The sequence below is a fragment of the Equus caballus genome, chromosome 8 (genome assembly GCF_041296265.1).
Source record: "Equus caballus isolate H_3958 breed thoroughbred chromosome 8, TB-T2T, whole genome shotgun sequence".
Classification (NCBI taxonomy): Eukaryota; Metazoa; Chordata; class Mammalia; order Perissodactyla; family Equidae; genus Equus; species Equus caballus.
Window position 1 is genome coordinate 51815207 of NC_091691.1, and position 26833 is coordinate 51842039.

Here is a 26833-nt window from a genome sequence, read left to right on the forward strand (position 1 = left end):
AGCAGAGATGAAACATATGATTAAGCAACCACATGTGTCTTGCATTAATTTTAAAGGAATTTATAAAAAGCATGTTAATGTGCTGTTAGTGAAAACAAGCCAGGCTCTGTCACAGATGAAATGGCTTTTAGGTACAAGATGATCTGTGTTATGGGAGATATACCACTTCATGGAATTCGATGGCCCTTCACATTCCCAGGATGAGGACTAGGTTAAAATGGAGTTTCACACAATGGGAAATATTTGAGGAAACTTGGACTTGTGAAGCTGAAAACGCTATGGATGCACAGTGATGAGGATCTGTAAAATGACAGCTATGGAAGGTTAGATGTCACCTGGAGTCAGAGAAAATGATCATCTAAGGATGGAATCATCAAGCAATATTGGAAGCTTTAAACAATTTCTGGAGAGGATGGTATCTTCCTTTGCAATTTAGAAAAATTCATTTTTTCCCTACAAACTTATGCATAAGGAACTTACCAATAGCAGCTTTTACTTCAATCGCTTCCGAATTCTGTGAATATTCACTAAGTCCAGCTGCATTAACTGCTCTGACCCGAAAAATATAACTCTGACCAGTAGTTAATCCATGACAAGTAAATCTAAAAGGAAAGAAAGTTTGTAAAAGCTTTCCTAGGTAGAGATGTAATGTACATGATGACCATAGTTAACACTGCTGTACGATATACAGGAAAGTCAATAAGAGAGTAAATCCCAAGAGCTCTCATCACAAGGAGAAAATTTGTTCCCTTTTTTCTTTTCTTCTTTCTTTTCTTTTTATTGTATCTACACGAGAAGATGGATATTAGCTGAACCTACTGTGGTAATCATTTCAAATATGTAAATCAAACCACCATGCTCTACACTTTAAACTTATACAATCATTTATGTCAGTTATTTCTCAATAAAACTGGGGAAAAAAACTTTCCTAGGAAGAAAATTAGAGAAGATGATTGTTATCTTAACTGAATGATCTTGCTTTATGAAAGTGATTCATTTTTTTAAAAGGAAGAAAAAGATGTACAGAGATCCAGGTAACATGTGCTTTAGACAAGAAGGCAGCTAAGGCAAATTTTTAAACTTACTCTGCCAGACAATGAGGAGTCTTGGTTTCCCCCTGAATAAGGACCTTAACATTTCTGAGCCTCTGCATGCTTATCAGTAAAATGGGGATAATAATGGATACATACTAATTTTTGTGTAAACATTGGCCATATTACAGGGCCTGGCATACAGGAGGTACTTAATAAATAATAGGTGGTATTAATAATATTATTAGTGGCTATTTCGGGTATATACTTATGGCTGTGAGGCATGAGCTGCTCCTTGTCACAGAGACCAAGTCACTGCCCCCCTGCATGCCAGGGAAGGTACAATTACTTGAGAAATAACACTAGACTCTGAAAATAAGGTGAAAAATGGATTCCAGAATTACCATTGAGATATAAGGATCCAATAATGGGTGTGAATCCAGGGGCAGTTTCACACATAAAACAACCTCATGTTTTAATAGCTATTATGGCTATAAATAGTTGTTTCATGAATCACTATAACATTTTAATCCCTCCTAAGGACTATAACCAGAGTTATGACTCTACTACTATTAGCATGTTTAAATATTTCATAAAGGAAACCATAATTTAGGCCAGGCCTTCAGGTCAGCGCAGTGAATATTTATTGAATGCTTCAGTGTTCCAGACCCTGAGCTAGGTATTGTAAATACCAAGATGAATAAAAAATGGTGCCTGCCTTTGAGCAGCTCCGAAACGTTTGTGGAAAGGCAGACTCTGCCTACGCTCTGTGAATGTTTCTAAATAGCCCCAAGAAAACGCTGGGAACTCAGAGTAAAAGTGAAATCCACAAACACACCAAGTGAATCTCTTGCAAAACATATTGCCTTCTCCCATTAATCGGTTTGTCTCTATTCTCTCATGTTCTGCAAAAGAACCACTCATCCTATGAGGGTCCTTGGACTTAGAAGTGGCTAAGCCAGAAGGTGCTTAACAAGCTTGTCTGACAATGTTTGGGGAGAGATTCCCTTCTCAGATTGGTCCTAAATCAAAAGAGGCTCAGAGTTTGGGTGCTGGCCAGAATTCACCATCAACTTGCAAAGCTGGTTGATAAAATATTTGAAAGCAAGAAAAAATAACCCTCCCCACATTAGAAGCAGATATAAAGAGGTGGCAAAGTATTCTGAATGCCCTTGTTTTGGTGTTATTTATGTCTCCTTGGCACTGGGATTAACTATGCTGATTCAGAATTTGTAAAGTGTTGATACTTTTTTCTGTTCATTTAAAATACCTGGGTAATTTATGTTAGCTAGAGTCTATCAGATCCTTCAAAGCTAGTATCACATTGGGTATTAAACACCAGAACAGAGGGGTAAGAAGGACAAATAGCGTAAAAGAAAAGAATCAGAAAAAAGCTATAAAATGAACCCTTATCATGGCTGGCATGTGTTTCTAAGTGTTTAACATCATAAGTAAATGTTTACGTTTAATTTTAAATTCATTTAGATATTTAGAGTATAATGTTTTTAAAAAAAATCTCCCTCCCTTGGATGTTTGTGCCGCTGTATGGGTCCATGGTCACCTTTCCTCTTGGCAGCTTCTGCGGCTCTAGAGTCGGAAGGCCCCCCCCAGTACACACACGCAGTGCGGTTACCGTGAGCCCTTCACGGGGTTGTTGTTGCAGGGCTCCCACTTGCCGGAACCAACAACGCTTGACTCTATGTAGTACCCGACCAGCTCTTTAGCATCTTTGGATTCCTCCCATGTAACTACCACTGATGTATCTGTATTTCTGCTTGGGATGACATTGCCTGGGGCCTTAGGGATATCTGAGAAAAGAAGAAAATGATGATCAAATTCAGGGTGGTTTTAAAAATACATGCTTATCATATATGCACAGACACACACATATACACATATTATACAAATAGTCATGTCCAACATACAACTGCTTTATTTTATAATATATTTGTTAAGGCAGAAAATTAAAAAGTAAATATGTTAGTTTGGGAGCATAATGAAAAACTAAACACCCATGAACATACCAACCCACTCCAGAAAAAATACATTAGTAATACTGTTGAAACTCCTGGAGGAGTTTACTTTTCATAACTTCAAGTTTACTTTTCATAAATTCATAACAATGAATTTTTGTTTAATGTATTACTCAAGTAATCAATTGAATTTTTAATATGAAAGAAGGATGTCACCATTTTTACTTCTGCGTGATATATATATATATATATATATATATATATATTCTAATGAGATTCTTACTTTGGCTCTTCTCTTGAATTGAAGTAAAATAAGTTTACAGTTGTTCGACTAAACTCTACACTTACCAAGTTTGTCCCCTACCACGGTCACATCCGTTGCCTCTGAGGGCTCACCAACTCCTGCTGAATTAGAACAGCGGACGCGGAAACGGTAGGATTTCCCCTCGGCCAAGTCGAACAGAGCAAAGCGGGGCGACTTCACAGGGAGCTCTGTGTTCACCCGCTGCCAGTTTTCTGTTTCTGCGTCACACTGCAGCCAGAACAGTGAAACCCATTGAAAGCATACCAAGGATAAACGGGAACTCCAGGACAGGCATCTTGTAGTTTTATTTATCAGACATGTTATGTGAGTTGGACTGGAGAAGAGATTTGGAGGAAATGGGGAATGGAGCATCTGAAGTCCATAGGATTATCTAAATCCAAATATGGCTTTGGATTTTGTATTGTTGGGCAAATATGCAACTTTAATACTTCACTTCCTTTATTAACTAAATAAGATCATCGATTTACTTACAAAAGTCCTTAATTTATTTAGAAGATAGTTTGGGATCAGATCCGTTTCTAATTCTTAGTGTAGGTAATTAAATTTAATATGCTATGTTAGATAGTTAAATTTTCATTTCATTGTTATAAACTGTATTATTTTGAACGTTATTTAGTGATTCATAACCTAATTCAGGTCTATGCTCAAATAATACCACCTCGGAAAGGCCTTCTTGATCACCCCTTCCCCATCACCAATCTAAGAGTTCTTTGTTCCTTTCCCACCACTCTGTGTCCCTTAACCTGCTTTATTTTTCTTCAAAACACTTATTGCTACTTGAAATTAAATTATTTATTTCTTGTCTCCTCCATTGGAAAGTAAATTCCAATGAAATGGGTTCAGGGAGCTGTCATGTTCACTGCTATACTTCAGAGCCTAGAATTGTATATTCGAGCTTTGGTAGAGAATAGTATAAAAAGAAAATTACTGGCAGTCTTCAGTAATCCTTTTTCCCTCCTATTCTAATTTTTGACCCTGTCCAAGGTCAGTGCAAGCAATTGTGCTACAGAACTTTTGAACAGTTTCAAGAGACTTTTTCAGGAATCCAAACCTTGTGATAGACTGACCAGTGTCAAGAATGATACAGTTTGGGGAACATAAATTTACTGGTACATTGTTGGTCATAATCTTCATTGACTTGAAATGGGAGGCAATGTGGCCTGCAAAAAGACCCCAGAAGCATCGATTCTGGTCCTAGATTTCTTAGTAATGAACTACATGACCTTGCGAAAGTCACATGAGAGCTCCTGGTCTCAGTTTTATGTCTGTAAGATAAGCAGATTTGACAAGGTAACTCTAAAGTCCCTTGCAGTTCTTTATATGATAATGTGGCAGTTGTGTGTGTGGGAGGGTAGAGAGGATAAATTTTCCTTAAACAATCAACCTGCTGTCCATGGAGGGATAAAATTCTCCCAGACCTTTAATCCTTTAGTTTATGGCTATGATTCATTTTGACATATTGTGCCCTGGGGAACACATAAGCAATCATCACTCATTTATACTTTCATAAGAAAAACAATAGCTGCCTTTCACTGTGCTAAGAACTTTATACACCATTGTAACTCTCTAATTCTTTCAACTGTGTTCGGAAGTAGGTGTTGTGGAGAATTGTGTGGTTATCAAAGTTCCAGAGAAGACTTAGGTTTGAGAAGGTTGAAAGGCAGCAAAGTGTAACAGTTGGATATATGCACCTGAGCCAGACTGCCTGGGTTCAAATCCCAGCTCTGCCTCTTAGTAGCTGTAGGACCTTGGGCAAATTATATACCCTATCAATGCCTTAATTTCCTCATCTACAAAATAGGCATGATGAAAATAAAAGTATTTCTCTCATAGGGATACTGTAAGAATTAAGTGGGTTAACATGTGTCGAGTGCTTAGAACAGTGCCTGGTCCATAGTAAACATCAGCTATTTTCATTCTTGTTGATAGAAACAGAGCTATGAAGTAATACAGTCCTTGTCTCTGACATGACCAGATTTTTGATAGGGGAATGAGAGGAAGAGCCCAAGAAGTAAAACAACTAAGGAAAAAGTTTGGGGCTGGAAAGAACACAGCAGGTTGGAGGGCTGGGAGTGTGGAAACCTGATTCATCTTCTTCCCTTGCTAATAAACCCCTCAATTTCAACCATCTCAGGTCTCACGGACATTGTACAACTGGTTGTAAGCCTGTAGCCATGACAGGCAAGTCCATGCTTTATGTGCACGCAAATCATAGGTAAAAAGTTCTGTGAAGAAGCGTAAGCACAGGGGTAACTGAAAAGGCAGCGCAGCCGTGGTGTGAACATTCTGGGGACGGAAACTCGCCACAGGACAAGCGTGTGAAACATTTCCCCTTAGAAAGGTCAATGTTCTCAGAAGTGGTTCATAAGAAATAACTTGAGACTCAGCTCGGGGGAACGGTTTGACATTTGGATAGTTCTTCTGTAAATGTGCCCGAGGTCTCTGGACATGTTCTGCTTCCCCAGTACTTCAACATCCTGGGCGTGCTGTACGTGTCAGCTGTATCCGAACCGGCCTCTCTACTCACGCTGTACCCTTAAATGTCCCCTCTGTTCCATACTAAGAGATGCGCTGGTAGAAGAATACTTAAATTTTTAATCAAGACTCATCATGTATTTAGGTCTAGGGAAGTTACTGACTTTTCTGGAGAAATTAGAGTTTATGTGACCAAAGGAAATGATCAACAGAAACCAAAGTTGACTCTTCTGAAGAAAATGCCTCAGTAGTAGGTTGCTACTGTGTCATTGTTATAGGAAAGATGGTAGTTACTGTCGCAGAGTTTCTTCAGAAGCCTATTCCTGTGGAACACTTCAAAAGGATTCAGTGGGGGTGTACATTAAACACCCCAGGAAGTGAACAGTTATCACTCTACTCTTGCCGTCTATTAAAAAAATAGAGAAAAATTTTCTTTAAAAATTGAGAATGCTACTCAAGTTATATTTTATTTGAGGCTAATAGCTAGAAAATATAAAAATTAATAAAGATATAAATTTTTAATATTATTTTGGTAAAATCAGACTCTCTTGGAAGATGTCCATAGTGCACACTGAAGAGATGATCCATTTATTGTTACCAGTTTGCTAGGGATAAGAAGGAAGTGAGGCATGCTCCTCAAAGACATGAACTAAACATTCTTATCAAAGGACAGTAATTAATAAAGGGAAACCGCAGACCCTAGCACTTTCAGTTCCAGTATAATTTTCTTAAGTGCCACTGATTTGAAATAATTAAAAGGCCATAAAAATAGTTGCATATTGCTTTTATGTTTTCACCTATTTTGCAGATGTTTGCACACACCTATATACCTATGATATCTATTCTCTTGTAATAATTGTCAGGGAAGGCAACCCAATAGGTGTTTTGAAATTGAATAATCAGAATAGCATTAAGGATAAAAGAGAGAGGCTTTTAGGAAAATTAATTGTGCTCCATAAAATTTTTGCAAAAAAAAAGAAAAGACCTTTTCTATGATTTTGCTATGAAAGTAAAATGTACAGTAAATGACCCTTTATCAAGCTATCATACAATTTTATACAAATTGTCTCAAAGACAAATACTGTGTAATCTCATTTATATGTGGATTCTAAAAACAAACAAACAAAAAAACCAAAAAAAAACTGAACTCATAGATACAGGGAACAGATTGGTTGTTGCCAGAGGCAGGAGGATGGGAAAAATGGGTAAAAGGGGTCAAAAGGTACAAATTCCAGTTATAAAACAAATAAATCATGGAATGGAATGTACAGTATGGTGACTATAGTTAATAACACTGTATTGTAAAAAAAAAATATATACAAAAAAGTACAAACACTTGTTTTATTATTGTTCTAAAAAAATGGTACATAGCTGCCAATAAAAATGTAAATATTCTCACATAAAGATAAACTTACTTTTGTTTCATTTTTTAAATTATATTCTAATCAAAACTTTCCTAACAAATGGATTATGAACCTCATTTTATTTAATTATTTTTATTGAATAAATTGGACATGTAACATTGTGTAAGTTTTAGGTGTACAACATGTTACTTTGATACATTTGTGTATTGTAATATGATTGCCAATGAAGCAATACTTATTAATAATTATAGTACAAGACCATCGTCTATATTCATTATACTGTGCATTAGAGCTCCAAGGCTTATTTACTATTCATTACAAGCTGGTACCTTTGAACACTATTACTCTTATTCCCCCACCCCCATTCCCTGGTAACCACTGTTTTCCTCTGTTTTTCACAGGTTCAACTTTTTTAGATCCACATATAAGTGGTATCAGACAGTACCTGTCTTTCTCTGTCTGACTTACCTCACTTAGCACAACATCTAACGTCCATCCATGTTGTCACAAGTGGGATGATATCCTCTTTTCTCATGGGGGAATAACAGTCCATCACATATATGTACCACATCTTTTTTATCTATTCATCTGTTGGTGGGCATTTGGGTTGTTTCCATATCTTGACTATTGTGAATAATGTGATAAATATGGGAGTGCCTATATGTCACTGAAATCCTTTTACTTTTTTCATCTCCCCCCTCCTCGCACCCCCATGCCATGTATTTTTTGAAGATGTGGAGTTGCCCCTGGTACTACCTTTTAACATAGCTAGTATCCAACTTCTTTTCCTGAGGGCTTCCTTTAAATTCTGTTTTCATTTCCTTTGGATAAATACCCGGAAGCAGAATTGCTGGATCAAATGGTAGATCTATTTTTAATCTTTTGAGGAACCTCCATATTGTTTTCCATAGTGGTTGGACCAATTTACATTCCCACCAACAACGTATAAGGGGTGAATCACATTTTAGGCAAATTCTTTTTAAATGCCCTTTTCCAGTATCAATTATCTTGTTGGCCAAGGACTTCTTCCACCCCTAGAGCCCCATGCCTTGCCTGGCAGGTTCTCCTACGTGTCTGCACTTACAGCTGAGGCAGTTCTCCCAAATAGTATCCTGTCCAGGTCTTGGCTTTTCTACATTTTCTGGGCATAAATACTTATTAGGATTCCCGTAAAATATGGGTATATGATAGATTTCATGTAATTCTCATCATTCCATGCCTTTTAGGCTTTCATTGTATGCTGCCCTCTCTAAAATAATATAATTACAATATAATTTTAAGATAATTGACAGAAAGAACTAGCCAGTATTTTATGTTGTTTCATAATCCCTGACCATACCACACCACCTGCACTTAGAGTAGTGCTAGTTAAGCGCCAGGTAGCATGTGAGGCCTTTCCCTCTTCAACTTTCCCAGCCATTAGAAAGCACTGTAATTTCTATTCCTCTCACCATCTATCCTCATTGATGTTCACTCCCTGCTGGAGAAGGACAAGTGAAAGAGAGATGAAAAGCCATTCCTAGAGCAAGGGAGACAGAGAAAGTCTCTAGAAAACATTGCCATACAGGCAATCTGCAGTTTCAGGAACATCTCTCATCCTACAGGGGTTATGATTTGGAGTCTGTGGACCTCTTAGGAGTCTAAGGGTGAGCCTGAAGGATCCACAAATCCCCTGAACTTTCAGGCAAAGTTATGTGTGATATACATTTTTTGGTGGAGATTGTTCATAGTTTATAAGGGTTTAAAGAGTTCAGGACACAATGGAAATTTAATTTCTTCTTTAAAGAAATCTTTAGGAAGTGGCATGGGGTAATAATGTTGATCCCAGAGTCTTACCTTTTCCACAAAGTACAGAATGCCCTCATGGCCACGCTGGCGAGGGGGTTTCCAGCTTAGCACCACATAGCTTCGGGTGGCCTCAGTGACAGAGAGGTCTGTGGGGGGCCCAGGAATAATACCCTCTGAAAAACAACAAGGAAAAGTGAGGAGCACACACTCGGGGAAGCCTATGATACTCAGAGGTCACAGATGCTTCTCTCCTACTGGAGGAGGAGTTAATTACTGCTCCACAATATAAAGAAATATCTTGTCTCTAAAATTCTTCCCAAAACATTCATTCATTCATTCAAAGCCATAATTTTACTTTCGTTGCTCGACAATTTTAATTTCCTTATTAGTCCTGAAAAACAATAGCAATGACACAAGTTATCTTTTCTATCTTTATAAAGAGGAGTGGAATCATAGTTCTCAAATGCAATTTAAAATGTGATTCTCTACTTCTGCTTCTGGACAAGAGGGAGTAACAGGACTGGTGTTGGGAGACAACTCTGAATGGTTTTCTGCACATCTTCTATCAGCTTTTTTTTTTCCAGAATATCTTTTCAAGGATGTTTGGATAACAAACAGCCTGGGACTACAGAGATAGTATATCCTCTAGGGCAGAGAATTGACTTGTTTTCTGACCAGAATAATAAAGACAATCTTTCTCTGGAGAAAGTTTGGATAGGTTTGTTAGCAGCCCCCTTCTAAGATTGAGGTTTCCCAAGTGCAAGGTTTCTCAGCTGTGACACAAATCTACTGTGTGTGCAGCAACCATCTATGCTCTCCACATCGCTCTGTGGTACTTGGGGAGGCAAGGGAAACCAAGGAGAACATGAAGCTCATGCTGCCTGCTGTGCTGTGAGTAATATAAAACCCTTTGTCTCTGACCCAGGACTCTCCTGTCTTTCACCAGCACCTATGAAACTGTGGTATGAAACTTATTAGCTTGTAAGTAGGATAAAATTTTAGACCCTCCTCAGTTCTTGACATTGGAGTGACCTGTCCATGTGAAACCACTAAAAGACTGAGCAAAATACACGAACAACTGTTTACAGACCTTGGACATTAGTCAGCATAGGATAAAGAATCCTGATAGATGGCAAACAAATTAGGTGAGCCCTACCATTATCCCAGCTTACATTCTAGAGACAGTTTCAAGGCAGCAGCTCAGGGAAAGGAACACAGGTAGAGTCTGGCAGTCTCCCTGAGTAGAGGAGAAGAAGCTGGAATTCTGGAGAGGGCAAGGTATCCACAGATAGAGTCACAGAAAGAGGTTTCAGAGATCTGCAGAGGGTCCCTCTGGAGTGCTCACCTGAATACTGATTACATGCATATGAGGAAACCACCTGAGGCCAGGGAAAATCCACATGGAATAATTGGAGGGAACAATCCTCAAAGCTCTCATAGGGCCTGGGAGAGTTCATGTTCCCACCAGCCAGAGTGGAAATCTCCTAATTCATGGCTCATCCAGTAGAGTACTCAGAAGGGTATTGCCTCTGCAGTGAGGCCAAATTACCCCCAGACTAAAGGCTGCTCTGATTTCACTTAACAAAAGCAAGCCTTGAAAGGATTGTTTCCCTAGAATGAAGCTCAAGAGTATTTATAAAAATACAAAAATATCCAGCACCAAATAATGTAAATTCAAAATGTCTGGTATCTCACAAAAAATTATCAAGTATGCAAAGAAGCAAGAAAATACAACCCATAATGAGGAGAAAAATCCACCATAAAAACAAAACCAGAAATGTCGCAGATTATAGGATTAGTAGACAAGGATATACAAACAGTTATTATAAACATATTCCATATGTTCAAGAGAATAAAGATTGAACATGTTAATTAAAGACATGGAAAATATAAAAATGATACAAATTAACATCTAGAGATAAAAATTACAAAGTGTAAGATGAAAAAAACCCACTAGCTGGAATTCATAGCAGGTTACAGACTGAAGAAGAAAAGGATAGTAAAATTAATGACACAGTGGTAGAAAGTATCCAAAATGGAACACAGAAAGAAAAAAGACTGAAAGGAAGAATGAACACAGCACCAGTGAGCCGTGGTTTCAAGTGACAAGAAATTGGAGCTGCTGAAGTAGAAAAGAGAGAAGAGCATACAGAAAAAAATATTTAAAGAAATAACGGTGATAACTTTTCCAAATCTGATGAAAACTACAAACTCACAGATTCAAGGAACTTGCAAATCCCAAGCACAAGATATATGAAGGAAACAATACAAATGCACATCATAATCAAATTTCTAAAACCAATGATAAAAGGAATGTCTTGAAGGTCGATAGAGAAAAAAAAGATACATTACATACAGAGGAACACAGATAAGAATGACAGCAGATCTGCACTACAATGGACCAACTTCTTTAAAGTACTGAAAGGAAAACTGTCAACCTAGAATTCTATACCCAGTGAATATATATTTCAAAAACAAAGATGAACTGCAGACTCTTTCAGACATAAAAAAATAAATAATTCATAACCAGCAGGCCTACACTACAAGAAATATTAAAAGAAATGCCTTAGGTGGCATGTTAGATGGAAATCCAGATCTACACAAAGAAATAAAGAGCTACAGAAACGGTAAAAATGTGAGTGAATATTGAAAACTTTTTTCTTACTTTTTAAATCTCTTTGAAAGATAAGTGATTATTCTAACCACAATAATAACATTATCTTGTGCAACTTATAATATACACACAAATAAAATGTATGTAACAACAGCACCGTGGCTGACAGTGGGAAATGGAATAATACTCTTCTAAGTTCTTACACCACAAGTGAGGAGATATAATATTACTTGAAGGTAGGTTGTGATAAGTTGTATATTATAAATTCCAAACTACTATAATGCAAAACAAAGAGTTATAACTAATAAGATAACACAGATAAAATGGAATAACAAAAATACTCAATTCAAAAGGAAGTAGAAAAAGAGGAAGAAGGAAACAGATGGAATAGATAGAAAATAAATAGCAAGATAGTAGACTTAAATGCAACCATATCAATAATCACAATACATGTAAATGGGTCAAACACCCCAATTAACAGGCAAAGATTACCAAATTGCATAAAAAAGTAAGATCCAACTATAGGCCGCCTACAAGAAACACAATTTAAATATAAAGATACACATAGGCTAAAAGTAAAAGGATGGAAATCATATGCCATACTAACACTAATCAAAAGAATGCTGGAATGGCTATATTAATATCAGACAAAGTAGAGTCCAGGCAAAAAACATTACCATGGATAAAGGAAGTCACTTTATAATACTAAAGTGGTTAATTGATAAGAGGATATAACAATAAAAACGTTTATGCATCTAATAACAAAGCCTCAAAATACATGAAGCAAAAGCTGGTAGAACTACAAGAAGAAATAGATAAATCCACCATTTAGTCAGAGATTTCATCACTACTTTATCAATAATTGATAGAAAAAGCAGATAGAAAATCATTAAGGATATAAAAGACTCAACAGAAATCTCAGCAGGTTTTTTTGTAGAAATTGATAAGCTGATTTATACTACCTGATTTCAAAACTATGAAGCCTTAAAAATAAAAAAAATATGTAGCTTATATAAAAGCTACAGTAATCAAGAAAGTGTGGTATTGGTATAGAGAAAATAAAATTGACCAATAGAGATTCCAGAAATAGACCCACAGATATGCAATCAATTGATTTTGACAATGGTGCCAAGGCAATTCAATGGGAAAAGGATAATCTTTTCGATAGATATTGCTGATATAATTGGACAGCTATATCCAAAATAATAAGAACTGAGACCCCTACTTCAGACAATATAGAAAAAATCAATTTGAAATGGATCATAGACTGAAACGCAAAAGTGAATGCTATAACATTTCTAGAAAAAAACCAGGAAAAATATTGAGTGAACTCAGATTTAGCAGAGATATCACATATGATGCAAAAATGACAAATAACCACATGAAAAGATGCTCAACATGACTAGGGAAACGCAAATTGAGACCACTATGCACCTACTATGAAATAACACTATGGTATAAAACACCAATATGCACCCACTAGAATGGCTAAAATTGAAAATACTGACCATACCAAGTACTGGTGACAATGTAGAACAACCAGAACTCTCATATACTGAGGATGGAATGTAAAAGGGTACAACCATTTTGGAAAACAGTGGGAAGTTTCTTTAAAAATTAAACATATACCTACCATAAGACCTATCCATTCAATGTGTAGGTATTTATCCAAGAGAAATGAAAGCATATGTCCACACAAACACTTAACAAAGATGTTCATAGAAGCTTTCAATGATGAATGGATAAATAAACTGATACATGCATCAATATGGATAAATCTCAGAATAATTATGCTCAGTCAAGGAAATCAGACAAAAATGAGTATCATTCCATGTATTTAAAATTGTGGACAACAGAAACTATAGTGACAGAAAGTAGATTAGTGACGGCCTGGAGATGGGGAAGGGGTAGGAGGGAGGTATTACAAGGTGGCATGAGAAAATTTTAGGGGCGATGGATATGTTAATTATTTTGATCACGGTGATGGTTTCACAGGTGTATCCACATATAAAATTTATAAAATTTTACATTTTACAGACATGAAGTTTACTGTATCTCAATTATACCTTAATAAAGTTTTTTTAAAAAGTGATCCTTTAACAACATGAGTTACTTCATGATCTCCACATACTTCAGAATGTTCTTTCCAAAACACATTAAATAATATGCATTGTAGTCTCCCTCCACAACAAAAGTAAACCACATAGCAAAACATTGGCAGTAGTATCTGGGGAAAACGTAGCTTTTACCTGTAGGTTCCTCTTCAGTGACAATGATCTGTCCAGTCCAGGGTGCTGAAGGGCGGCCTGAACAGAGATAAATATAAAAATCACAAACATTCACAAATGCAGTTTCAATTGCACTGATATGCTGTCTAGATTAGTCACAGATGGGTTTGGTACTAGTTTACTTATGTATTGTCCTATTGAATCTTACTGAGCAAATATATGGTATTGTGTCCTCAAGGGACTCACTATCGGCTAGAGCCCAGGACCCGCCTGGACTGAGTTGACATTTCCAGAATTGTACTTCACAAGTGAGATAAATAACCTGTGTTCACTTACTGTTCAATGTGGATCTCCTGAAAAATGTAGGCTCTCTCGTTCCTTCTTAAGAGATAGCATGGATTTGGGAGAAAACTTTTTGGAACAATTATAAGCCCTGTAGTTATTTATCTGTCATAAGGAAGATGGAAGAGGAGAGGGGTGCTGATCCTGCAGTTAAGCTCAACAAAAGCAATTTCTTTCCAGCATATTTTGAAAAGTGTTCTCTACGAAGGAAAGCAGTTTAGATTCTGAGTCAGGAAAATGGATGAGACAGACAGTATAAAGTTGAAGGGGAAATTCATTTCTGTGTTCCCATAGATATCAGAAAAAGAGAATGGTTCAACTCCTCTTTTAATCAAGGAACTTTTCACCAGGGACTTTGTGCAAAAATGGAAAGGTGATGAACAAGGTAACTTATTGTCAATTCAAACAAATTTTATTTTAATTGGAATTTATAAAAGAGGAGTAAATGAAACTATGAAATGGAATTAGGAAAGAGGGAGGGAAGTCGGACGGTAGATGAAAGTGATTGGAGACCAATCAAGGAGGCTGACTAGGAAAAGTCTCTATGGAAAAGATGGCATCATTTTACTTAGATTTTTATGATGCCACTATATATACTTAAGGTAAAGAACAACACTGTGAATATGGCATAGACCGGCCATCCTCAACTAGGGTGAATTTGCCCCACGGGGACATTCCGTAATGTTTGGAGACTATTTTGATTGTCACAACGGTGGGGGGAAGGGAGGGTTCCATCAGCATCCAGTGGGTAGAGGCCAGGGACACTGCTAAACGTCTTACAATGCACAGGATAGCCCCCTACAACAAAGAATTATCTGACCTAAACTGTCAATACAGCCAAAGTTGAGAAATCTGATATATACTGAAACGTTAATTTCCAACAATTCTTTTAAGGTCATTTTATGGTCCCTATTATTAAGGATGCCATATGGGGTCCCATGAAACAAATGTGGAGCACAATTCATATACCATGGTTTTCATACTGAGATTTGGAGGCTAAATATATGAAAAGATTATTTTTGACTGTCTAATGTGGAAACTCAAGTAAGTATCAGATACAATGTTGTAAATGTGTCTTTCCTTTCATATAAAGAAATCCACTGTGTTGACATATTAATGCTATAAGGGATAAATTCAAGGTTAAAAAATTTACCTTACAATTTTAAAAACTGAACCAGAAGGAAAAGTATATTTGGAGTGTGCTAACAAAATGAATAAAAATGCTCTCCAGGCTCTTGGTTTTCTTATTTCATTTCAAACACAATTCCTGGAACTAAGTTTAACAAGACAAAGTTTTCTGAATCAAACAAAAATAAAATAAAACCCTTAGAGAATAGATGAGTCAAAAAACAAACACTTGTTTTTGGTTTTGGTTTTTGTTCCCCTAGGATTTTCTGATCAATAAGGGATTTCTTATTCTCTTCTCCCTCTAGTGGAAGGGTGAGGAATAACCTTGCAATGACATCTATCACAGTTATTTAAAAAAGGTTCAGGAACCATCCTGAAAAATGAAAAGTACTTACTTTTAAGTCTAGCTTTCTCAGCTGGATCCAGAGCAGCTACAGGCTCAGAAACACGAGATGGTAGACCTATTCCAGTTTTATTCACAGCTCGAACTCGGAATATATAGGAACGACCTTCTATCAATCCAGTGACTGGAAAACGTGCAAACTTCACAGGTGTGTCATTGCATTGAGACCAGCTATCTGTGCCCACCTCACATCTAATGGAAAGAGAGTGAGTAGCAAAATCTTAAAAGAAGTATGGCTAAATTATTAGCTCCAAAGCTGCAAACCACCCTCTTGCTGTGGTCTTCTCTCTATAAAATATCCAGATCAATTGTGCCCAGCTAGTTATTTAACTGCAGACACCCAGTTCCACTCAATTGCAATGTGTCTTCTTTAACAAGCAGAAAGAAGTGTCAGATCCTTTCTGAACACATATATGTTGTTTGAACTCACTAAAAGCAGGCAGCTGAGGGACCTCATGTGATAAGCAGAGGACCTTTGGGGAAAAAAAGACGCAGACAGATATGTACAGTCTCTACAGTGGAGAGACTCATGGGGAGAATCCTCCAAATCTCTCCCTGGCTGATGTCTTCAATTCCACTGTTAGTGACTTCTTTATTTGTCTACTTTAGGCATTTTCTTTTAAAAATGGGATTATTGGGGGCCGGCCCCAGGGCCGAATGGTTAAGTTTGCGTGCTCTGCTTCAGTGGCCAAGGGTTTCGCTGGTTCGAATTCTGGGTGTGGACATGGCACCGCTCATCAAGCCATGCTGAGGCGGCATCCCACATATCACAACTAGAAGGACCCACAACTAAAAAATACACAGCTATGTACGGGAGGCTTTGGGAGAAAAAGGAAAAAAATAAAATCTTTAAAAAAAATGAGATTATTGTTAAGAAAGTTAACACTTTAAAAGATACCTACTTGTACTGTAGCTTGGAAAGAGCTCACTTGATGGTTACCCCATGTTGTGTGAGTGGAAAGGCGAGGGGGTACCATAGTATATTTGTTTCTTAACAGATGAGATTGACAAGATGCAGAGAAATTTCCAGGCCTGGCAAGGGAAGTTTAAGTACTTGGAATCTCTGATTTCTTTTTTTTTCTTCTTTTCCCCAAAGCCCCCCAGTATATAGCTGTATACTCTAGTTGTAGGTCCTTCTGGCTCTGCCATGTGGGACACCTCCTCAGCATGGCCTGATGAGTGGTGTTAGGTCCGTGCCTCGGATCCCAACTGGTGAAACCCTGGGCCACTGAAGTGGTGCGAACTTAACCACTTGGCCACCGGGCCTGCCCCAGGAACCTCTGATTTCTAATAGGCTGCTTTTATGGCAGTTAGTGACTGGGGATGGAGTGTCACACCCTGGGAGACAGATGACAGTTCAGATCATGCTACTGGCCAAACCAACAAGGGTTTAGGGGCTCAACCATGTGCCTGAATTATACAGCATTAGGATTAAGTAATGCGTCATTTTTTATGAGTAGAGCACAGCACTTTTAGTTTATATCACTTCCCTAACATGGCTCTATGTCCAAAATGTGTAATTCCCAAATGATTCTCATGGCGGAAGGGTTGCTAACGGCAGTGCAAACGTGGTTGGGGTGAAGGGTTTATCTTTGCTTCCTCACCATCACCCTTCCATTTTTTTTTGATACTGACAAGAGACATTTTCCTCAACTTTATATAAAGTGCTATCAAATATGGCTTCAATCTCTGCCTTCCATCCACTTTCCCCTAAATCTTTCCTTTGTAGAAATTCTAGAGCTGCTACGGGTGGGGTGCAGGAGGGAGCTCAGAGGGCTAAAACAATTCTTCAGACTGTCCCGTCTCCTCTCTCTCTGTGCAGATACTATCGTGGTGACCTAGTGATCCTACAGTGTGCTTCCTAACCCTTGTGTGGGCAGATAGAAAGGTGGAGAGCAGCTGCTCTGGAGACTTCTACAGCCTGTTGGAGCAGAAAGAACACAAACTTATAGCCAGGCTGATATTTGAATTCTAGTTCTGCTACTTACACTGTGTGACTTTAGGCAATTTAGTGTTTCCTCATTAGCATGTGGCCGTGGGCCAGCTACTTGTTTCCTACTTATAATAATAGCACTTACCTTTCAAAGGCTGGTTATAGATTAATAGTTAACATATGCGAACTGTTTAGGACAGTGCCATGCACATGGCAAATGCTTTATAGATATTAGCTATAATATGGTTGTTTTTATTATGACGAAGGCAAAAGGAAAACAAAATGTACTGATTGTCCCTGGTGTTTCACTGATCAAAGTTCTCAAATCCTTTAGAAATTTGCCAAAGACAATCAGGCAGAAATTGTAAGGATAAAAAAGAATCTATCTAAAACTTCACAGTTCATCATTACTAGAGGATGAAATAATATGAAAGCATTGAGTGTACTATTATATAGTATGTAATTTATTATAAATATTCCTCAGGATGGTATTGAGCCCAATAGTCATAGATTTACTATCGCTATAAATATTAGGTTTAATACACCTTGGTACAAAACCATGGTACCATGGCACAGATCATCTGTCCCTAGTGGTTTCTACAATCAGATTTTATTACTCAAAACTGGAAAGAGAATTGGAGAAACGATCTGAATAGCAACTAAGTCAGACAATAATGTATTTAGGTCAATAATCTAAATTTGTTGTCTATCTTGTATAAACTCACCAGATAATTAATGTGTAAGACCCAATTACTATATATATATATGAGAGAGAGAGAGAGGGAGAAAGAGAGAAGGAGACAGAGACACAGAGAAAGAGGGAGGAGAGATCATCAAAGAAAATATTTCACCTAGAAATGGTGGGAGAAATCAAGTATGCATCTCTATGGATAAATCACTCTAACTGAAGTTAGACAAAGTACTAACTTATCAATAAAATATCCCAGAATAGGACTCCCTCCATCCACAGCTGGCTGTTTCCAAGAGATGATGATATAATCTTTGTTGGCCTCTAAGCAAACCACATCCAAAGGAGAGGCTGGGGCTCCTTCAATCTCTGCATCAGCATCTGTGGAGATACAGAAGGATCCCATTAACCCTCTTGGACTTGTTCTGTCAGCCCAGCGGGCTGAGGTCTTAGTGCACACATTTCTTACCACATCACCATAGTGGACGCATCTTTGGCCCAGTAAAGCAAAGCTTCAATCTTGTAATTTGCTTACCAACATAACAATGTGTTTTTCACGGTCAGTACAAAGAACATTATGTTAGAAAGGGCTCTGAAAATGACCTGTGACCTTTGCCTCATGGCCCTTGCCTGCTCAAAATGTTCTAAAAGAAAATAAATATGGCGATATTGGGGATTGCTATTGGAAAAGTCTAATGTTAATTGTGCTAGAAAGTCTGTTCTTAAGATATTTATTGTGTTCAGAAACTACAAATGGCTCCAGAGGGGAAAAAACAGACTTTTCTCTCACCTTCTGGATGCATCTACAAGAGAATAAGCACCATGAAGCTTTGCCCATCCCTAAGCTGGGCACTACCACTTTGGAAGAGAAAGGAAAACATTCATTCTAATCAAATGTTTGTACCCAAAGTGAAGATACTTGCGAAAGGAATTCTGATGCAATATCTACATTTGAGTTTAGTTTATCTGAATTTAGTAAAAGTCCAGGATTATACGAGAAACAGAGGACCATGACTGTTTAGGAAATGGGATCCTCTGACAGTGGGTCCCCTCAGCAGTGTGTCTTCAGGCAAAGCTAAGTTAGTGAATCAGGATGTTTCTAGGAGGAGAGGAAGGGGAATGAAAATAATCAGTTAGGAGACTTTTAAGTGAGAACCATTAAGAGGCAGAGTCCCTGGGGGAGGGAATCCATATGTGCCAATCCCTCCTGGCATCTAGTCAACCCTTTCATAACTAGAATTAGTAAGAGGGAAGGTTGAGACATGTAGGAGACACTTAAGGGAAAACGCTCTTGTTGACGGAAGAAACGCTTTCTTTTCCTATAGGTGCACTTGTGTAACTGTTCTGAGTTATTAAAACATTTGATAACGCAGCAGGGATGTCTGTATACTGCTGAAGTTAATAGGTGTGCATCACCTGTGAAGAGCTCAAGTCACTTTGGTTTTGAACACAGTTTCTTGCCCCATGAAGCTGAAGTAAAGTGTCTCTAGGTAAATATCTCCTGAATAAGTGCTATGGGAGAACCCAACTAACGGGTGTCAAGAACAATGCAGAATCCCTGCATGCCACACAACAGGAAATGAGCATTTTGGTGGGGAGAAGCTTCTTTCCTTCCAGGTTTGACAGCACTGGATGGGGGAGTGGGCCTGCTGATGGTGCAGGTAGAAGAGAGCTAGAATGCAGGTAGAGATGCTGAGGTTAACAGGCCTCACATACTGCTGGAAAGCTGCTCAGCTGTGAGGGGGACAGCTGGCAACCTCTCGCCAGCTAGCAACTCCTCTAGTCCTTTTGTTAAAAGGTCAATAATGGAACAACCAGCAACCCCTGAGTTGACAGAGCAGAGTTTAGTTCACTGAACATTCATTGCTTGTAACAGCCTGGCAGACACTAGCATTTAGGGAGCCATTTTTCAGCATTTTTATAAAACTGCTTGGAATATGTCATTCGTGGGATGGGCTTGATAATCTTTCAAAAAACAGTTGTGTATAGCAGCTGCTAGAAGCCAAATCCAAATACTGTGTTATGTTACTTCACACTTGTGCTCTTGGCTCCCAGCAGCTGCTATAGAGTGCCGGGCCCACAGCTCCCATTCAGCCAATGCCAATCCTCTTTTTAGCCTCTGCCCTTCTCTCAACTCTCCAAATAGCCAAACTTTTTGTAGATCTGATTAATTAGGTCAAAGATTAGCCTGTTACTCTTTATATTTTGATCTCTGACACAAGCTATTAATAACTTTTTTCAAAATGTAAGTAATTCTATTGTTTATTTCAAAAGTAGTGCATGCCTAGAACCTGTATGATAATTGACCCCGTGGCCGAGTGGTTAAGTTCATGCACTCTGCTTTGGCGGCCCAGAGCTTTGCCAGATCAGATCCTGGGCGCAGACCTAGCACTGCTCATCAAGCCATGCTGAGGCAGCGCCCCACATAGTAGAACTAGAAGCACCTACAACTACAATAAACAACTATGTACTGGGAGGTTTTGGGGAGAAAACAAACAAACAAACAAAAAGAACATTGGCAACAGATGTTAACTCAGGGCCAATCTTAAGAAGAAAAAAGAAAAGAACAAGAAAACCTTTAAAATATATATATATAAATTTCTTTTTATTCCACAACTCAGAAATGACTACTACTAACATATTGGCCTAGATTTTTTTCTATATTTGTAAACTCAAAAGTGATTGTTTTTGAAATAAAAACGGTATGGACTATATGGTTTCATGTAAATTGTTTTTTCTTGATATATTTTCACATCAATAATATTTTATCTTATAACTCCCATTGGTGGATATTTAGATTTCTTCTAGTTTTTCCCAATACAAACATTTTTCTCAACTTTGTCTACTATCTTCCTAGAACTAGAATTGTTGGAAATGTGCACTGTCCATACACAGTGGCAAAACACCCTGAGAAAAGCTAAACCAATTTACACTCACCAGCAACGTACTGGAGTGCTGGTCTCTCCATTCCTTTATCCCAGTGGATTTTAAAATCTTTTAAATCTTTTCAATATGATGGATTGAAAAGTTTTATCACTTTAATTTTATTGTTTTGATTACTAGTGAAAACTTTTTCATATATTTATCTGTCATCTGCAACTCTTTTTCATGATGTTATTTCTCATCCTTTATCACTTTATCATTTCTCTCCCTCTGTCTCTTTCTGTGGGGAGAATACATAAAAGTCTAGAAGAATATGTAATAAAATGATAACATTGGATATCTCTGGAGGGTAGACTTATGGATGACTTCTCTTTTTCTTTTTTTTTCTCATTTATAGTATCTATTTTTTCACAGAGAACATATTATCTATGTAATAAAATCCAGGCCAAATGTGTGCAGCTCTGGAATGTGTTTCTGCAGACATATGCTGCTTTATATACTGATCGTTCTGGTTCAGAAACTATTTTCTAAGCAGCAAAAATGCCAGGGCTCTAAAAAATGCATTGAAATTGCCTCATGCAGCTCAATGGATACAGTTTTAAAAAACATATAAAATGTCATTTAAAATACTTTGGCAGTTTCTAAAAAAGTTAAACATAAATTTAACACATGACCTAACAATTCCACTTGTAGATATCTACCCAAGAGAAATGAAAACTTAGGCCCATGAAAATGAACACAAATGTTCATAGTAGCATTATTCATAATAGCCAAAGAGTAGGAACAATCCAACTGTCCATCAACTGGTGAATGGATAGACAAAATGAGGCATATCCACACATTGCAATACTAGACATCAGTAAAAAGGAGCAAACAACTAACATAATGAACCTCAAAATATGCTCAATGAAAGAAGACAGATGTAAAAGACCACGTATTATATCTAGAAATGTCGAGAAAAGACCAATCTGTAGAGACAGAAAGTAGATAGGTGGTGGCCTAGGGACTAGACTGGGGAATGGGCACAAGAAATCTCTTTGGGATGATGGAAATGCTTGAAAACTGGATTGTGGATGATGGTTGCACAACTTCATAAATATCCTAAAAAGTACTGTCCACTTAACATGGTTGAATCTTATGGTATATAAATTACACCTCAAAAATATTTTTTAAAAAATAATCCAAAATACATCATTTAAAATAAATTTATGATTAAAATCTTTTTCTAAAAGTTGTTAAATTCAAAATGTGATTGCTGAAATCTGTCTTTCCAATTTTGTCTTTCCCATTTGTCTTTTCAATTCTCTTACATCAACATCTGATAAATTTTAGAATTTTTCCATTTCCTTATTTTGTGGATTTGAAAACCAGCTTAAGTAAAAATTTAAAATTTTAATCCCTTTGCCCTGCCTTTAATTAGGAATGTGAAGTCGCCTAAACCTGCAGAGAGCCACAATTCTGGGTTGGGGCACTGAAAAGTGTTGTGAGAAAAGTCCTAGACTATGTCAGAGTTCCCAGAAGTCCATGAAGGAATCCCCAAGGCATACTTAAGTATTTTTGGAGTCACCAGAAATCCTCTCTGGTTCAAGTAAGAAAACTGACAGCAGAGGCAGACTTTGCTTATCAGTAGTCATCTAGCCAGGTTTATCCAGGTGGTTTGGCTGAACAAACTTGATAACTGATATTGACATTGATGATAATTGATATTGATATTGATACTGATATTGCTAACAAACTTGAAGCTGATAACTTCCAGAGTGTCCATTTTCCCTGCAATTCACCCAGAAGGCTAGCTGCTCTCTTCCCCTGGCAATATCTGCCTTTCCCCAAATGCTTTTGTGTAGGAGAAAGTATGACACATTTTTCGGTTGGTGTAGATACTCACATATCTTTATCAGTCACCGGTTCATGGCAGAATTCAATGATCATTTGTTTTTGTTCATTACTGGTGTGGTATGGATTGCTAACTGCCCCTAGTATCCACTCTTCCTGTTTCCTTTTAGTACTAGAACCCCTGAGCTTTAGCAGGAAACATGTCTGCCCTACTAGAGACCAGATACCCCAGTTTTCCTCATTGTGAGATATGTGCATGTGTTCACTCTGCAGAAGTGGTGTATGCAACTCTGCATCTCCCCCTCCACTTCCTTTTTCTCCCCTTCCCCATAGGCTGGGATGGGAACACCAGAAAGCACCATAGGCAGGTGGGCAGTGGAACAACAACATGGGTGGGACCTGGAACGCTGAATGACCGCATTGAGTAGAACCATCTGGACAACCTGCCTACTTCTGGATTGATAAACACTGGAGAAAAATAAACCTTTATTGTTTTGTTTCAGCAGCTTAGCCTATACCCTAAGCAGAATCCCGGGTTAGGCATCAGAAGATCTGTATCCTAATCCCAATTCTGCTTCTAACTAACTCTGAGACTTTTGGTAAATCTCTTTACTTTTCTGAACTTCAGTTTCTGCATCTTAAAATTAAGAGGTTGGACTAGAATGGGAGTCTGAACTTTATTTGTGCCATAGACTCTTTGGCAAACTGGTAAAGAAAGCCCAGAGTCCTCTTCTCAGAATAATGCTTTTAAATGCATAAAATAAAATAGAATACATGAGATTACCAAAGAAACCAATTATACTGAAATATAGTCGTAATCACAGACCCCTTGGGAGTCTGTGGATCCAAGTTAAGGAGACCTGCGTGACTTCAAAAGTTCCACTTTGATCAAAATGCCTATGAGTTTATGATTCTATTTAGTGCACAAGAGATAAAAATTTAGCAAGTCTACCTGTATTGTTTATATTTTTATTTGCTGTATGTTATGATGTTTTGACATCTTAAAAACTTTTCCGGCTAGGGAGAGATTGTCCCTCCCAGGGCCAGCTAATTCTTGGATAGAGCCAAGGTCTCAGCCTGGATCATGCCTTTGATTTACAAACTAACCAATTCAGAGCCATACTTCCTCTAGCTGTCCCATGCACCCCAGGAGGAAATATTATTCCGCCTTAATCATCCCAGGGCTGGGTACTAGACAACTAGGCACCGCCCCTACAGCTTAGAGTCCATGGAAATTATTCACACTAGCCAATCCTAAACTGTTATCCTGCCCTGCCTTGCCTTTTCCACAGGAACTCCAATCAAGACTGTGGCCTAGACTCTCAGAAGCCTCATGACAGACTGATGCTGGTGCTTCCCCAGGTGGCCCTGCACGGTGTGCTGCACCTCCTGTCTCTTGGACCTGTGAGTATAATAAACTTGTTTTCCTGACCTCTCCTCTTTCTCCTCTTGTGGCCACACCTGCCTCACATCACATAAAAGAACACAGGACACTGCCTTGTAGCCTGGAAGTGTTAACGGACTTCCAAATGTTCTAGGATCTCATGTAGAAATAGCATGCCCACTTTACCTACCTAATCATTCAAGACACTGCTGAAAAAAGAAAGACTCCTAAAATCAACTATTACAGTTTGTTTTAAAAACTAAGTTGTAGCACTTGTTTCATAGTTCATTAAAGCTAATGCTATAAAGAAAGGGCTTGCAATGAAATAATAAATTAGCTCCTCAAAATGGATATTAAAGAATAAGTCCTCAAATAACACACGATTATTTTGTTGCAGCTTCCATAAACTGAGATGGCTTTTCATACCATTAAGATTTAGCATCTCTCCTCGAACACCTATAGTGAACTGCACTGATGGCTCATTGAAGATGAGGAAAGCACTGACATTAGTGACAGTAACATAGTCTGCAAACTGGTCACCTTTGGGTTGGTGCTTCAGGGTTAACCTTTATACATCAGGCAGGTCTAATTTTACTGGAAGTTAATATCCTTATCTCACATAATCTGAAAGAACTTTCAAATGGTTCTTTCATCATTACAAAAAACAAGTTTGGATAGCTTGATTTGGCCTCAGTGTTCTAAATATTTTTGGACGTTCTGCTTTTTGCTAGGTCTTACCTCGAACAAAGACGTAAGCGCTATATTGTTCATAATAGTCTCCCATTCGTGCATGGATTGTGTAGAGGCCTTCATCTTCTTTATTGAGATGAGAAAATGTCAGAGTTGCCCGATCTCCACTCCAATGTGTCTGCACCCATTTGGAAGGAGAAACAAGTTCCCCTAGGGGAAAAAAAAGTAAGTTGATTTTTTTCCTCCATTACTCCCTTCTTCCTCCCTCCTCTCCACTCTTCTCTCTCCCTCTCTCTCTTTTCATTCTTCTTCTTCTATATCAAAATTTTTTTGACTATGAGCCATTCTTTCATGTTTATATTGGTAAAAATACTAGACCAGGAGTGAGGAGGCCAGGGCTAGATACGTAATCTGGAGAGCCCACTGCAAAATGAAATTGCAAGGCCTTGTGTTCAAAAAGCAGAGAAAAAAAATACAGTTAAAGGTACTAAGACATAAGGCTTTTTCCTCTAAAAATAGTTTATTACTTATAAAATGTAACAGGGATAATAAAAATTGCAAAAAATAATATTTTGTATACAGAAAATATTAATGTGATTATATATATACTTTTTTTTGAGGAAGATTTACCTTGAGCTAACATCTGTGCCAATCTTCCTCTATTAATGTGATATCTTGATTAATAAGATATTTCTGGCTTGCTTTTCTGCAAGTTCAATTATTAGGTCATCAAATTTATACTTTTAGCAACTTTATTTTAAATCAATATAATTGAGAGCAATATTAGTCACTCTTGTAAATGCAAGGTCACAAATGAGTTTTGACAATTTTTTATTTTGAGAAGGATCTTTCTGCTTATACAACTATTACTGCAGCTGTTAAGTGTTACATGGTTATAGTATACAGTTTTATACTATATAGTATTATATAATGGTATTATGAAGTTAACATCATGTTAACTTTTTGATAAATTATTTCGAAATAAAAATTTTAGTATCTAGAGCTGATGATTCTTCAGGGACAATTTTTCTAAAAAGATTTAACTCTTCATATAAATCAGCTTCATGTAAGTCTGAATTTAATTTTAAATATAAATTTACATAATTGCGTCTTAATGTTTTCTCTTACATGTCCTGTAACTTGTGGAGGTCATACAAGAAACTAAAAATGACTTCATGATTTGCATATAATTCAAATTCCTATTTATGCATTCTATCACTGTATTTTCAATTATGAGGAAAAATTAATTTAAAAATTATCTTCCTTGTTAATAATTGTTTCATCCAAAGTTTCATATGAAAATAGTGTTCTTTTTAATTGAATGAGACAATCTTTAAACTTAATTTCTATTTCTACGCCTGTGGATATTTGCTTTGCAACATTGTGGCAGTTTTCATAATCGGAGATTCCAAACTCCTTAAAGAATTCTAACAACTGCCTTAAGTGCTTTATTGCAATGTCTATATACATGCTTTTTATCTTGTAATATTTTACTGACAAAATTTACTGCCTGACTGCCAGCAGTTCCTGTCACGGCACTCAGGTCAGGGAGTTAATATTTGTGCAGATCTCAAAAAGATGAGTTCTGGGGATGAACAAGCAAGCTGGCTTCCCACTATGTGTTCCTATGCTGCCCCCACGTGGAGCTCCTCCTTTCTTCTAGGGCTATGTCCACCATGAATGCTGCCGCTGCTTTTGCCATTCCTGGCTTCATTCTGGGCCCAGGTCCTGGTTCCACTCATCACCTCGGG

At 37.6% G+C, this 26833-nt stretch overlaps 1 protein-coding gene across 15 annotated transcripts in view; it reads right to left on the reverse strand.

Annotated features, from left to right (window-relative positions):
• Positions 1-26833, reverse strand: part of MYOM1 (myomesin 1) — a 158720-nt gene that overhangs the window by 60993 nt on the left and 70894 nt on the right. For all 15 annotated transcript variants that reach the window (XM_070220800.1, XM_023647558.2, XM_070220797.1 and 12 more), the window contains 8 exons: positions 25131-25292; positions 18532-18673; positions 15664-15863; positions 13820-13876; positions 9005-9129; positions 3353-3536; positions 2665-2839; positions 481-602 (listed from right to left, as the gene is read on the reverse strand). In XM_070220800.1, coding sequence (XP_070076901.1) covers positions 481-602; positions 2665-2839; positions 3353-3536; positions 9005-9129; positions 13820-13876; positions 15664-15863; positions 18532-18673; positions 25131-25292 — 1167 coding nt within the window. The remainder of the gene's footprint in view (positions 1-480; positions 603-2664; positions 2840-3352; positions 3537-9004; positions 9130-13819; positions 13877-15663; positions 15864-18531; positions 18674-25130; positions 25293-26833) is intronic.